Raw genomic sequence first — 15,974 nt, 5'->3', positions numbered from 1 at the left:
TACAACTTAGATGGGGCTACTATAAGGTGGGTGCAAAACTGGCTGGATAACCGTATTCAGAGAGTAGTTATTAATGGTTCTCAATCCTGCTGGAAAGGTATAACAAGTGGGGTTCTGCAGGGGTCTGTAGCGGGACCGGTTCTGTTCAATATCTTCATCAACGATTTAGATATTGGTATAGACAGTATACTTATTAAGTTTGCAGATGATACCAAGCTAGGATGGGTTGCAACTGCTTTGGAGGATAGGGTCAAAATTCAAAATGATCTGGACAAATTGGAGAAATGGTCTGAAGTAAACAGGAAGAAGTTTAATAAAGACAAATGCAAAGCATTCCACTTAGGAAGGAACAAGCAGTTTCACACATACATAGTGGAAAGTGACTGTCTAGGAAGGAGTATGGCAGGGCTTATAGTGGATCACAAGTTAAATATGAGTCAACAGTGTGATGCTGTTGCAAAAAAAAAGCAAACATGATTCTGGGATGCATTAATAGGTGTGTTGTGAACAAGACACAAGAAGTCATTCTTCCACTCTACTCTGCGCTGGTTAGGCCCCAGTTGGAGTATTGTGTCCAGTTCTGGGTGCCACATTTCAAGAAAGATGTGGAGAAATTGGAAAGGGTCCAGAAAACAGCAGCAATAATGATCAAAGGTCTAGAGAACATGACTTGTGAAGAAAGGCTGAAAGAATTGGGCTTGTTTAGTTTGGAAAAAAGAAGATTAAGGGGGGACATGATTGCGGTTTTCAGGTATCTAAAAGGGTGGCATAAGGAGGAGGGAGAAAACTTGTTCTTCTTGGCCTCTGAGGATAGAACAAGAAGCAGTGGGCTTAAACTGCAGCAAGGGAGGTTTAGGTTGGACATTAGGAAAAAGTTCCTGTCAGGGTGGTCAAACACTGGAATAACTTGCCTAGGGACGTTATGGAATCTCCGTCTCTGGAGATATTTAAGAACAGGTTAGATAAGTGTTCGTCAGGGTGGTCTAGACAGTACCTTGTCCTGCCATGAGGGCCAGGGGCTGGACACGACGACCTCTCAAGGTCCCTTCCAGTCCTAGCATTCTATGATTAGAAGCTTGCCTTGGAGCCTACCAACATCATGAAAGTGCAAAATAGTTGTAAGCAAGTGAGTCTGATGGCAGCTGCCATTTGAAATTTGCCATTTGCCACATCACAAGATTTCCAATTCCCATGTGGAGTGAAGGGTGTTACACAAGCGTGTAACGCAAGGGTCTTAAGGTGCTCTGAAGGTTCATAGGGAGCATAAAATTGATTTGCTTGCTATTCCTTTCATCTCTCTCGCAGAACTCCTCCTTAAGGATAGACAAAGGGATCCTGTTTACTTTTCAACATTTTGCGTAGGCAGAGAACAGTGCATCCTGTTCCATTTATTATCTGTAAATCACAGAAAATATCTGCTTTTCCATGATGAAAATAATTGGAATTTAGCACATTTCTTTACCTCTCCCTGTTCGCATTTGGGAATTTCTTCAAGGGCCTTATAAGCACCCCATATTTTTTATTTGTCTTCATCTTCACCACACGCAGCATCTGCTATTTCTTCTACATTCATATAGTTATTGTTCCCAATGATTACACATCGGAGCTCTTCACAAAGGAGGGAAATGTCACATGATTGATCCAGGCCACTATCATCACAGGATGTCTGTTCACTTTGCTCTGATGTCAGGTTGGAATCTAGTAGAATTATTAAACAAGACCAGCAGTGAGAAATCATTTCAGTGACTGGAGCAAGGCACAGCTGTGTGCAAGCTGCCCTGCATACTCTGAATGCAACTGGATTGGGTCATCCCTGTGTAAAAATGTATACATCATGGTTACTGACACTGGTAGCTACCATTTGCTTCTATCTCTGCATAGCTCATTTACAATTAAAAGGACATTCGTCATAACCCATTAAGATCTGAAAACAAGAAATATGGGAATGAAATAGTCACAGTGTGCAGCAAAGGAGGAACCAAGGCTTACTGTTCAGCGTGATGTGGGGAAAGTACCCAAATAAATAAAAGCAACATTTTGGGTTGAATTCTCCTTTCCGCTAAGGCCATTGTGCACTGCTTGGTGGAAGTCACAGCCACTCCCACCCCCTTGCCAGCTCCCTGGAGGAGGCACGTCATAGATTGAAAAGAGCTCTGTTATGCCATATTCTCCACGGGTGTAAGATCACTAAGGGCTATTATACCAGTGGCTCCTCTGTTCAAAGTACCAATCCACCCCAGCATTGGGAATCAGGACCATGATACAGAATTTTTAGAACAGGCAACCTGCCCAAATTTGGCAAGCATGATCTAAGCAAATGCCTGGCATCCACCATTGAGCCAGCTCATACAATCAAGCACAGCGTACAAGTAAGAGAAACCTAAAGGTGTCAACGTGGCATTAGGGAACTTCACCTGAACCATCGTCTTCCTCATTTGTCTCCTTATCTGTCAGGCTGGCAGAACCATGCTGCTCGTGAACACTCATCTGGTTGTTGTTTCCGATCATGACATTCTCCATCGTAGACTTGTCAATACAGACTCTTTGTAAGGGAACACTCCCTTCTCTGGGGTGGGTGTTAATTTTCAGTGATGGCACAGAGCTGACAGAAAGAATGTCACCAACTAGATCTGGAGTTTAAAAAAAAGGGCGGGGAGAATTAAGTGTAAAAATGACAAGATGGGATATAGGAAAGACAGAATTAATGAATGTCAAAGAGGAGGTAGACTCATTTCCCAGGGTTTAAGTGGGGACTAAGATTTGCACTACCATAGGAGAAGTCTCAGCATTTTAGTGCTTTATTTTGTTGCACAAAAATAAGTAGAGAGCGGTACGAGGATAAATAACTCTAAAAAAGTTTTTGACACTTGTTCCATCAGAGCAGCTCAAAAGCAATGTACAAAATATTAACAAGGGGTCCTGTGGCACTTTAAAGATACTTAAGGATACCACGGGACTCCTCCTTATTTATGCTGAAACAGATGAACATAGCTAGAACTCTGAGACCTGTCACCGTACAAAATATCGGCACCTCCATTTTACAGATGATGTTAAGCAGTTTGTCCTAGGCCACTCAGCAATTTAGCAGCAGAGCCAAGAACAGAATCCAGCTCTTCCAACTCTCAGTCCCTCACTCACAGGGGAAGTACAGAAGACGCTTGATTTAATGGACCTTGATTTAATGGACTTTGGAAATAATGGATGCTGTCTGCCACCCCCACCTCAATAAATGCTGGCAACTCACCAGAGTTGCCACAGCTGCTGGAGCTGCTGGGGCTGGAGAAGCCACTGTCAGAGCTGAGGCCCCCAGGGCTGGAGGAGGTGCCAGAGCCAGAGGAGTTGCCACACGCTCCTCCCACCTTTCAAGGTGCCTCCAGTCCTGCAGACCCAGATTTAATGGACTTTGAGCATTGATGGACACCTTTTCCCCTCATTAGTATGTTAAATCAAGGGTTTACTGTATTCAAATTGCCTAGTCCTACATCCCTTTGAAGTCGGTGGGAATCAGATGCAGACAATAGGTGCAGAGCCAATCAGGGATGGTAGGACCCATTTTCTGGGCTGCACTGTTATAAAATTGGTCCTGCCTTGCCAGGATGCAGGCTTTATGGAAGGGCTGCAGGGTTATGGGGCTTTTGTTAAAGGAGTGGGTCATGGCATGAGTTAGTAGGATGTCACAGAAGTATTATCCTAGGGCCACTATTTTTCATAAACTTTTCCTACCATAGTTGTGAAAGAGGACAGATATGCGTGGCCAGAGCTGGAAGGCAATAGCCACTGTTACTCACACATCACTGACTCCGAGCATTAAGTCCAGTTTCTAGGCTCATAAAGGTTTGTTCCAGCAGACTTATCTTGTAATGATTCACAAGTCCACTCTCATACCAACAGCGCTAAGTGGGGTGAGTTTTCGTACAACCAGTGACCTGCAGAGGGTTGGATTATCTTCAACACAAGCCAACACACTGTACCTACTCTTTTCTGGAATGCCACCGTGGTCTAGATGCTCCTCTGGTCTGCCAGGGAAGTCCTTCATAATGATTTTCATTTGATTATCATTACCAATCACAGTGTTCTTGAACGTTGACTCAATAATGTCAATTTCCTGCGCGCTCTGGTCTGCTGCTTGAGCTTCCGCTTTGCCATGTAACATATTAGCATTCTCTGATTCAGTACTAAGGCTTGGAGCAGTTAGTGTATAATCTAAAGAATAAGTGTTAAGGGAAGGAATAAAAGCTACATTAATAAAATAGTGTAAATAAAATTTTCTATAGAAAAGGGCCAAAAATCATTATGGCAATCTTATTTTCATAAGGTCTGTATTAGATATATATCACAACAGTAATTTAAAAATAACAATATAATATAATATAATCACCGCATCTCAGAAAAGGTATATTAGAATTGGAAAAAGTTCAGAAAAGGGCAACAAAAATTAATAGGCGTAAGGATCTGCTTCTACTTGAGGAGAGATTAATAAAGCTATGATTTTTCAGCTTGGAAAAGAGGCGACTAAGAAAATATAAGGTCTATACAATCAGTGTAGATAAGGAAGTGTTATTTACTCCTCATAACACTAGAACTTAAGTCGGTGGCGGGGGGAGGTCACCAAATGAAATTAATATGTAGCAGATTTAAAATAAATAAAAGCAAGTATTTCTTCACACAAGGCTCAGTCAATGTATGGCACTTTGCCAGAGGACCTTGTGAAGACTAAGACTATAACAAGGTTCAAAAAAGAATTAGATAAATTCAGGGGCAATAGCTCCATCAATGGCTATCAGTCAGGATGGGCAGTAATGATGTCCTTAGTCTCTGTCAGAAGCTGGGAATGGGCGACAGTGGAGTGATCATTTGATGATTCCCTTTTCTGTTCACTCCCCCGGAGCACCTAGCATTGGCCTCCATCGGAAGACAGAATACTGGGCTTGCTGGATCTCTGGTGTGACCCAATGCTGCTGTTCTTATTTCTTAATGCATTTATGTTACAATTTCAGTTACTGATATGAAATGATTTGGTGTTTCCTAACAGTAGTATTTAAAGATTTCCATTCTGCAGTAACAACTTTTAATTCTGTTTGGAGCAAAAGCAAATTTCAAAATGTTGACCTGTGCTGCAGGACAGAAATTCTAGTCTCCAAACACCTGTACTAAAATATGAAATACTTTTTATGTTAATTCCGATGACTGTTTTTCGCATCTGTTCTCAGAGAGAATAACTGTTATAGCACCCATAAGCTAGAACAGACGTATGATTACCAGTTTTTATATCCGCTAGATTCAGTGAGTTGTAGTTTCCAATCTGAGTAGCTCTAGAATCAGCTATAGAGACAGTGTTTTGCGCTCCTTCCTGATAGATAAAGTTAATTGGATTATTCTGAAAAATAATTGGCTTTAGGTCCTCATTTGACACAGTACTTGTTGCTTTGTAATCTGGAAATGAATAACACATGTATTAGTCACGTGTATAAAAGAGAGGATTTTTCTTGGAGAAAAGTATTTCTTGCCGAGACAAAACCCATCCTCTCTCTGGGCTTCTGAGCACTTTCCTGTAATCTGAGCACTTGGGTGGCCATGCAGGAGAGAGCCAAGTGCCTCCCAGCTGATTAACAGAGTGTCCACACCTAGCGGTGTGTGTTTGTATGGTGGTGCATGTGGCTTGGTGCACAGCATAAAATTTAGTCAGCCCATGGATGGAAAAATTAGAGGGAACACTGCTTCCGAGCCCAAGCAAAAAAATCTATGCAGCTAGTTAGCCCTGTCATGTGAGCCCCTGGAAGCTTGGGCTCTGAGATGCTCTGCAGCAGGCTGCAGCTCACATGTGGCAAACGGACAGCATACTGGACCCTGTGGTTATTGCACAGTCATAAGCATGATGGCAAGTTTATTGTCTATAGGTAATTTTCTTCCAGCCAACCAGTTACGATTAAGTTATTTAAACAAACGTGTTCCATTTTAAAAAGGGGTACTTCATTTAAAAAAAGGTTGAGAAACACTGGTCTAGCTGAAAGTATTTACAGCCAAAAAGAACACAAAAGCTGCTTTTTGTAAACTTACCCACAATGCAGTATCCTGAGAAATTAATCTCCATACAATACCTGTGCCCTGTCTGTAAACCGACCAAAGCTTCGTGGTTTTCTCCAAGCTGAGCAGATGTTTTTCCTGCAGAGCATATAAATCTGCTTTGACATCCTTTTGTGTTGTCTTTCCCATGTGTTTGGCAATGGCTAACGCATTTTGAGGTCCATTTGCTGACAGAAACTTGTAAATCTTGTCCTCTGGGAAACAAAGACAGATTTATTGATTCACTGCCAGAAATGGAGAAAAATCCAGCTAAGTTTACATGCTTCTCCATGGGAATGCTGGGCTGGTAATTGATGACCCAAGGGGACTCCTGTGGTCTACCAAATTCCCCTTACAAAATTACCAATGAACCTGACTTGATTGGGATTGCCAAAAATGAGCTCTATGATATCCAACTTGGGGCAGTGGGGAGTAGGTACAGCCATAATTCTGCCTCTCTGCACCAAGTACCTGAGCCAGCAGGCTGCATGGAATAGATAGGGCAGTCTGCTGTGCCATTTAAAGGGGTGTGCTCCCCGAGACACTAATGTGCTTTGGGGTGGGACACTGCCTCCCTGAGACAGAGAGTTTCTGCAGGTACACCTGGGATGATGGGGGCTTTACAATGGCCAGCATGTGATTGGCACAAGGTATTCCTAGAGGGAATGTGACTTGTGACGTCAATAACCATGCTCAGCTTGTACCCATACAACAGTGCAATGCTGACATTAATAACATTCCATCGTGGCTGTCAAAAATCATTAAAGGGGGATTTCTAAAGTTAGCCTAGTCAGTCTGAGGCACAAGGCAAATATCTTACGATTTTCTGTCAGTTTGCTATCATCTTTTGCAGGAGTCACAGTGGTCATAGGCTGGTGCAGTGGGACTAGCATGGCGTCATCTGTAAGAGAGAACATTGTCAGGCACTGTCATGCAGACGGGAGAAATTGTGAAAAATTCTACTATTTAGATCAGCAGAGAGACTGGTTCCTCGTTCTCCTTTCTTGTACCTATTTCCTAAGCCACTCTCAGGGGAGCAGATTGGCTGCAGATCCTCAGTACTGATTGTCACCCACCTCCAGAGATTGTGGGTCTTGGGCTACTTGGGGAGGGGGAAGTGGCACTTCTCTGCCTTTAGATGGAGTTTGTCCTTTCTCTAGTTACCTTAAAACTCCCTGCCAAAGATCCCTGGCTATAAAGAGGAGAAAGGACACTAGATCGATGCCCATGGGGTTTCATGCAGAGCTTTTCATTCTGAGGTTCAAGGCATAATTCACCTTTCTGCACAAGAAGTTCAGGATCCCACGAGATCCCCAATGTCATTCTGCCTGGCTTCTCCTGCAGAAGCTGGACTTGCAGAGTCTATGTCTTCCAGATGCCTCCTAGAGAGAGAAAGGTCTCCAGTGCTCAGAGTGTGGCAGTGCTATGTTCCTCTGACTGGGAATGCTGGTTCCTCATCACAGCCCTGGAAAGCTGGCAGTGTGGAGAGGCTTTTAAAGCATGGCTGGAGTGATCTGTAGAGGATTAACTATTTCTTTCTCTCAGCGTGGACCCTTCCTCTCTCTCTCACCTCCCACCTCCTGCGTCAGAGCAAGAAATGGAGCCTGACATTCAAAAGATCTTTCTGAAGAGACAACTTTTGTCTGCCTCTGGAATACACCAAGATCGCAGGTACAAAAGAATGTCCTATGACAGGGTGCCCTCCTATAATCTGTCTCCTCTGTCTACCACCCTGGACAAGATTGAGTGCAAAAACTGCCTAGAAGTGCATGCACCTTCTGCTTTAGTCAAGTTTCAGTTTTATACAAAAGAGGGGAAAAAAACCAGAGCTGACTGACTTGCTACCCCCATATGGAGTAAAATGTGGATTCCAAGAAATTAGAGTCAAAGGCTTGAGAGTCTCTGATGCAGCTAGGCTGCAGTGTAATTACAGACTGGAAAACAATCTCTGCTCCCAAATGACCCCAGCATCAGAGGGTGCAGATACTGTTTCAAAAGGTTTTTCAAAACATTTACCGATTTTCAATTTGTTGGATTTCTGATGAGATTCCACATCTGTCTTGTCTGTGCAGACCACCCATTTGTGGCTGTCATTCTGCAGCTCAACCTTTCCTTCCTTAAGAAGATTATACAGTGCTTTGTTTGCTTCTTGTTTTGTAATTGAACAAGCACGGGCAATCTCACGGGCCTTCTCTGGAGTGGCAGTTGTCTGTAAGTGGTCCCAGACACATTGTTCCACATTTGAAACTATATGTAAACACAAAAAATGGTAACAATTCAGACAATATGTCTTTGCTCCATCCCACACCTTTTTTTTTTTGGCAATGAAATTTTATCCTTTGCCGCGATGTCTGCTGTCTGAATTTTATGTTGATAACTGTGTGTATAACCTCTATATATTTTAGAGATGCGTATCTGTCTTCAAGTCCTTTTGCTCAAGAACTCCGCCTAACTAAGATGAGCTAAGACCACTAAGCTTCTTCTTATTCCAACTTAAAGCAAGGTCAGGGTTTGGTTGCCTCTGGCAAATTAAATGTGCCTGGAATTTGATTGTTTTGCATAATATGGAAAGGAATGGGTGCATAGGAGGTACAGTTCTACCGCAGAGTGACCACTGGGGGCAGCCATAACCAGAATGAAGTAGCTAGCTGGGAATGGGATGCACAGGAGTCACAGCCTGCCCCCCCCCCCCCCCAGCAGTGCTGGGCATCCCAGTGTGACCATGTTCGGCCAGCATGAATGGCCCCCTTTCCACCCACACTGGGCCTGGCCTTCACAGCCTCCCCATACACCCCCAGGCCTGGGGAGCACCACCAGAGCTAGCCTGCATCACCCTCTTGACCCCCGCCCTCCCGCCAGCTTGTGGAGCACTGCTGGAAGGGACTAGCAACAGAGGGGGGTTTAGCCAGCAGAGGCACATCCACACAGCCTCTGCAGTGCTGACACTGCACTCTCACGTGGCTATGGTAATAAGCTTCAGGAGTATGCCAATGGCAAGCCATACGGAATCCAGAGATGCTCACTTTGCATAACTCTGCCAGCAGCAGCACTGGGCAGAGTGCTGTGTACACCCAGCCACAGAGACACAAACGCAAAAAGAGTGCCATGTCATTGAGCAACAACTGATATTTCCAGCTGCTATCCCATCCTTCAGGTTGTATGGTTTCATGAATGGAAAGGTAGTCTCTCATCTACAAAGAGGCAGGGGACATCTCTGCACCTCTGGCTATTTTTGGAAAAGTCAGCAGCCCCTTCTATCACTGGTTCATGCAGACTAAGAACTGAAGCTGTTTGGCTGCATGGGCTAAGTTAGCCTCTCAGCAAGACAGACAGAAATTGTCCGTTTGTATTCGTCACAACTCATTCTTGTCATTTCCCAGCCAGGAGACATGCTATATGTTCTGTGCTACCTGCTGCTAGACAAAAAGCAATCACTGGGGTAATGCAGTGTCTCCTGCTTGCTGAGAGACTGATCATGAACCATTGAAGTCAGGGGTGTTTAGTCACTGATTTTAATGGCCTTTGGGGCAGGGCCTCTCTTGGGTGTAGTGTGAGGTCCATTACAAAGATTTTGTTTCCAAGGATTCTAGTTGGCCCAAATGCTGCATGTTTTGCTCATGACCTCCTATCTCCAGCTGTTCCTGTCATGCGATATTTTTTATTTCTTTTCATCAGGACCAGAAAAGAAACGGGAGTGGAGTGAAGTGGAGCACTGAAACTGACAAAGAGGCGGAAACAGCATTTCAAACTGGAAATACATTGGCACATCTCACCAAAAAAACACTTTTATTTCCCCAAAATACTACGGCTCTGACACACGGTTTGCCTTTGCATTAGTAGGCATCCTTCAATCCCAAGGGATCATGGGTTTGCGCCCCAGTTGGACTGATTCGAGCAGCGTCTTCTGTGGCTGTGCAATCCAATCCAGGAGTGACAGTCCTTTCCGCACTGTGAACAGCAGTAGGCAGATGTCGCTCTGGTATTATGGGCACGGATCTTCCTGAGGGCTCTCCTGTCTTTCGCTTCCTTCACCACGGTAGTTTCATACACAGCAAGAGCTTCCTTCACTCCCTGTTTCCAGGCATGCCTGTCTAAGGCGAGCGAATGCCAGGTGTTCACGCTGATAGAGAGAATGCTGAGGTCACGCTTGCACGTGTCCTTGTAGCGCAATTTAGGTCGCCCTTTCGGCCTCTTTCCAGACGCCAGTTCGCCAAAGAGGAGGTCCTTCGATATTCGGCCATCCGTCATGCGTGAGACATGGCCCAGCCAGCGCATACGCCTCTGTTTGAGAAGGGTGAACATGGAGGCGGTGCCTGCCCTCTCTAGCACTGCGCTATTGGGGACCTTCTCCTGCCATGAGATACCGAGTATGCGCCTAAGGCAGCGCACGTGAAATGTGTTGAGCCGCTGCTCTTGTTTTGAGCGCAAAGTCCATGTTTCACTGCCGTACAGCAGTGTGCTCAAAACACAGGCTGTGTAGACCTACACCTTGGTGTGTACAGTGAGCTTATTGTTAGCCCATACTCTCTTCTTCAGCCTGGAGAACGTTGTGGCGGCTTTTCCAATGTGCTTTTTGATCTCGCTATCAATGACAAGTTGTCCGAGATCGTCGAGCCTAAGTACACGAACTCATGGACGACTTCCAGTTCGTAGTCTAACACGTTGATAGATGGCTCGTTACCCACGTTTTGGCCCATCATCTGGGTCTTCTTTGAGCTGATTGTGAGGCCAAATTCCATACATGCATATAGGCTAATTTAATCAGGAAGCAGGAAATCTGAGGCAAGAGGGCTTAGCTGTCATTTTACAAAAAACAATTAAATGCATGAAATGCACTCTAAAGATATTATTAAGAAATTTCAATCATCCGTTAGCACTGGCATTAATTTTTGCTAGCACATTGCAGTCAATATCATCAGCCTTTTTTAAAATAAAATAAAAACAGATTATGTGCTCCTCTAGAGAAACTCCAAGAAGCTACTTTTGAATGAATTTTGATTACATTTGTTTACTGAAGCTGAAAGTAGGAGAGAAGGCAGACTCTGCTCAAAAGTGACAGCAACATTGTAAAAAATTCAAAAGCTGAGTGAAGCACTCCTGTGCCATTGCTCTGTATTCATGAATGCGTTCAGAATGCTGCAGGAAGTCAGCTCTGACTAATACTTTAACACTAAACTGACAATGGGCGGCTGACATGCATCTATGCCAGCAGAGTTCCAGCACTGAAATTAAATAGTTATGAATGGTAAAACCTGAGTTTGCTCTACTAGCCAATGTGTGCTCGATATTCTTGTAAATACACATTATAAACAGCAATAGGCTAGCACAGGGGAGCAAGAAGTGACAGGGCAGGCCACCTGTTGGGGACATGAAATTTCATAAGTGGGGGACAACGTGATCAGCTGCTGGGTGTGAGGCTCATCCACCTTATTGATACTGTTGAAATATGTTACTGCTTTTAGGTCTGTATATTCACATCTATATACTGATTCACAAAGTTTTCACATTCCACATACTTGTTTTCTTACATGGGCCGAAAGGGACTTTTTTCATATGAACATAAACCAAAATATCCGTTCATTGGGATTACATTGGAGGGGTAGGGTGGGGCAGGTGGGGGAGCAGATGCTAATTGCAGGGATGAAAAGTGGGGCCCAACCTAAAAAATTTGCTCACCCTTAGGCTAGCAAATGAGTAAAAGTCTGTCTGAATGCTATGCTTCAAGGCTGTGATCCAACTCCCACCAGAGTGGATGGAAATGCTTATGCTGGTTTTAGTAGAGAATGATTCAGGCCCTGAAGTAATGGACCTGAAAGGTGCTGAGTGTCTTCAACTCCCATGATTTCAGTACCACTTGGAATTAGACAAGGAAGTGGCCCTGCTTCACCTCAGGGGGCTGTAGTAACCCACGGTCCACTGGGTCCCAACTGTGGCCCAGCAAACCCAGTAAAATTAATTAATTAACTTAGAAAAATCAGAAAAAACAGTACCAAAGAAAAAGCATGAACTTCATCTGAGTTTCTTTTGAAGGTTGTGCTTTGTTTTGCAGAGGGAGTGAACACCAGTGAGCTGTTAAAAGGGTCTTTGGATGTTGCTCAAGACATCTTTACAAATTGGGATTGACATTAGGATTAGTGACTGATCTGAAAACATAAATACCTTCACTGTGAGAAAGTCATCAGTACAGATCACTGTAAGGGATTATTCAGAGTCGTGAGCCAACTATTATTATATAACACAGGCTGCTTGGAATGGTGTTTTAAACCCAACTTCAGATCCTTAGCACACTTAAAAAATACATCCTCTCTAAAAATTCAGCTCCTCCAAATGCACATGCAGCTATTCGATGACAATTGTGTGAGAACAAGTAAATGCATCAGTTGAGTGATTGCGTGGATATCTGCTGAAAGAAGGGAATTTGCAATTCTTCATGGGTGATTTTCTACATTTACATGCCCCTTTAGATCATAAAATCTATTACAGACAGTCATTTATTTCTGAACACACTGGTTGGAGAGAACTATTAGTTCAGAGACATTAATTTCTGGACAAATGTTTACAATTAAAATGTAATTTTGATTCCACTAAACTCCTGTGTCTCCATATTGTAACTCAGCCAATTCTGGAGAATAAATGAACAACTTTAGAAGACAGTTCAGGCTGAAGCATTATGGGAAATGACTCCCAGATGGCTTGCTTTTATGAGGTTTTGCCATGACAAATAGGAACAACTGAGGGACATGGATCAATTTCATCCTGCTAGATCAAACCTTTGTCTCTCTTCAGATCCAGTCTCTGATGGAAATGATCCAGAGATTCAGAAATCTCTGGACTTAGAAAAAGGACGAGGAAAAACATGAGAGGGAACATACTCCTAAAACTGTTTAAAACTCTGTTGGCAGTGAAGGTTCAGAGAATTCTAATAAGCCTTTCAGCAGGATGTGAACTACGGGATGTGTATACATATGGCAGCCAAATGAAAGCCCTTCTACGCTCTACAAAGAGTTACACAAAATGAAAGCACATTCATTTCCTCTTTTAGCTTCCTTCCCCACCCCTACCTTCTCCAAAAAAAGAAATTTCTCACATTACTGTGTAACAAAGATCAGAATGTGATCCAGTTAATGGCTTGATCAACAAGCATTACCCTGGGAAATACTGGTCTAATGGACACACCAAAGAGGGATGAGGCAAACCACGAAAAAGGTCTTCAGGCTGCAGCTGGCAACAAACAGGAGGTTGTAATAAAGGGGCCAGTTCTGCTCCTGGGGTGAAGTCAATGGGAATTCCCACACAAGCAAAGGGTTTACAGGACTCAGACTACATTTAGGCTGTGTCTATACTAGTGTGCTTTTGTTGACAGAAGGGGCCTTCTGTCAACATAACTCAGGCAGTATCTACACACATAAGGTGTTCTGTCAACAGAGTCCGGACAGAATTCTGCATTTGCCTCAGCAGTGTTATCCCTCAAAAATTTGAGGAACAATACTCTGTCAACAGACTACTGTGGAGAGTTGCAGTGTAGACACGTGGTGACAAAGAGGGCTTCCGGTTGCCAGGCAGCCCTGTTTGCAGAGCTGCCATTCTGCTGTCTGTCCCCAGAGGGCAAAGCAATCTGGCAGTTCTCTGTCGACAGAGCAAGTTGTGTGTAGATGCAATCTGTCAAGAGATATTCTGTCAAGAATCCTCTATCTACAGTAACTTCTGTAGATAGATGGTTCTAGTGTAGACATAGCCTAAATATGCTCTTAATCTTTACAGAAGTCTAATCCTTTCCCAAATTTACATAGAGACTGTCCAGTATATTAGCACTACTATTAGTACTAATAATATAATGTATGCCTTTGTGCCAGCAATGCCCCACTGCAATATACATTGGCCAGACTAGACAGTATCTATGTAAAAGAATAAATGGCCACAGATCAGATCTCAGGAATGGTAACATACAAAAAAGCTGTAGGAGAACACTTCAATCTCCCTCGACACTCTAACAGATTTAAAAGTAGCCAAAAACAGACTTCAGTGAGAAACTGCAGAGCTGCAATTCATTTGTGAATTTGACACCATCAACCAAGGACTGAACAGAGACTGGGAGCGGTTGCTTCTCCTCTCTTGATGTTCACACCTCCACATTAGCTGCTGATAATGGGCCACATCCTCCGTGACTGAACTGACCTTGTCAACTCTGGCCCTCCTTTTTATTAGCCTATAAATTCAGACTCTCCTCTGGAACCCCCACTCATGCATCTGACCAAGCTGGTCTTTGACCACAAAAGCTTATGCTCCAAAATTTCTGCTAGTATATAAAGTACCACAGGCCTCCTTATTGTTTTAGAAGGTACAGACTAACTCGGCCACCCCTTTGATACTTCTCCCACGTACAAAAGTAAAATGCAAAGTAGGGAAACAGCCTGGGAAAGCCGGTGATTTTGCTCTTGCCAGGGGCCAGCTATGGGGTCTCACGACACCAGTTTGTTTTTGTGGCCATATAATTGTTTTCCTTACTTATTATTTGGTCCATCTAGATTTAGTAGTGCAGCCACCAAAGGTAGCATACTGAACAAATTTACACCTAATTAAGACATAACAGCTCAGCCACCCAAGGCCTCAGGCAGTGGGTGACTGAGGCAGGGAGACCCTCTAGCTAAGTGTGTGCAGCACCATGGTGGGAGGTGGGCAGGGAGATTACACATAACTAACCATGTGGGTGCGATTCTCATGGGCTCACTGTCTTCCAGCCTGGGTTTGTATGAACATGAAAGCAGCTAATGGACCTCAATGAGCCCCTCTTTAATCCTGTAATTCCTTCCTGTCAGATGGCTTCACAACATCTTCATGACTTGCTCCTCCCCGCTATCAGCTTTGGTGGGACTCATTAGGGAAGCCCCTTTCTCTCCTAGTTCTCATGGTGAGGACTAGTCCAAAATGCTCTGTGAAAACTTGTTTTCCTGTGGAAAACTGGGGTCTTGGCAACATGAACTTTTTTTCTTTTTTTTCTGATTGCCTCTGCTATCATTTGGCAATTCTCAGTTGTTTTAAAAAAACTTTTGCCTGTTAAACAGGACATTTTCTGGTTTCATTTGGGGCAAGGGTGGGGAGGTGAGACTTGGCAGTTTGGGGCTGAAAATATAGGGTTTAGTAACTGAAAACCGAAAAGGTTTCGTCTTTCAAATTTTTCTGCTGAAAAATTAATTTTGTATTTGTTGGAAATTTCCCACAGTTACCCATTCCGGTTTTTGGTCAGTTCTGTTGCTGGTGCTCTCTAGCAAACAGGAGAGCTTTCCAGTCACTCTCCCAAAGTAGATGAATGATGACAAAGACAGAACCTATAATTTAGCTTTTGAACCTTCCTGTTCCTGGGACACACAATGCCACTTTTATCAAACCAGTTTCATCTATGTGAGAAACATCAGAAGTAATAGAAAGCACAAGGAGTATAAACAAGCAGTCAGAAAAGCCAGGCAATTGTTCATTCAAAACTTGTAATGTCTTTAAAAAAATCTTACCTGTACTAGGTGCTGCTTTTGCCATTTATCCGTGTCCTAAAGCAGATTGAAAGTCAATTACAGAACTCTCCAGAAAACAACTGAGTCCAGCATATGAGCATATATCAGACAGAACAGAATATCCAATCAGAACTAAAAAGAAAATAACAACTTGGGGTTGGGTTTCGTAAAGAAAAAGAAACTGATACCACGTGATGAAGTTGGAAGAGGAAAGAGAAACTTACATATCATCTCACAAGCTGAAGCTGAGCAGTTTGACAAAACAAAGTCCATGTAAAAATATTTGTCTGAGGATAAAGAATTACACATGACTCAGACAGTTCTTGGCAATTTTAATATACATCAGCAGACAAAAGTAGGGAACTTCCTTATAGAAGCCAGGAGGACACTAAGGCTGTGTCTACA

General features: G+C 43.4%; 1 protein-coding gene across 1 annotated transcript; it reads right to left on the bottom strand.

Annotated features, from left to right (window-relative positions):
• Positions 1–1,519: 1,519 nt before the first annotated feature.
• On the bottom strand, positions 1,520–15,622 carry ZBP1 (Z-DNA binding protein 1). The gene is made up of 8 exons (XM_075012090.1): positions 15,570–15,622; positions 8,080–8,310; positions 6,884–6,964; positions 6,099–6,278; positions 5,260–5,433; positions 3,976–4,203; positions 2,415–2,630; positions 1,520–1,698 (listed from the first exon to the last, which is right to left on the bottom strand). The coding sequence occupies exons 1-8, from the start codon at positions 15,592–15,594 to the stop codon at positions 1,520–1,522; spliced, it is 1,314 nt and encodes a 437-aa protein (XP_074868191.1). The 5' UTR covers positions 15,595–15,622.
• Positions 15,623–15,974: the final 352 nt, after the last annotated feature.

Source organism: Carettochelys insculpta, chromosome 17 (genome assembly GCF_033958435.1).
Source record: "Carettochelys insculpta isolate YL-2023 chromosome 17, ASM3395843v1, whole genome shotgun sequence".
Classification (NCBI taxonomy): domain Eukaryota; kingdom Metazoa; phylum Chordata; order Testudines; family Carettochelyidae; genus Carettochelys; species Carettochelys insculpta.
The sequence above is the reverse complement of the archived record's forward strand: the minus strand, read 5'-3'. Positions and strand labels throughout refer to the sequence as shown.

Excerpts from the sequence above, each read along its gene's own strand:
- ZBP1 (XM_075012090.1), bottom strand. The coding sequence starts at position 15,594 with ATGGCAAAAGCAGCACCTAGTACAG. Across the intron at positions 8,311-15,569 it reads AAAAGCAGCACCTAGTACAG|TTTCAAATGTGGAACAATGT; the intron begins GTAAGATTTTTT and ends GTTTACATATAG. Across the intron at positions 2,631-3,975 it reads CGGTGGCATTCCAGAAAAGA|ATCTAGTTGGTGACATTCTT; the intron begins GTAGGTACAGTG and ends TTTAAACTCCAG.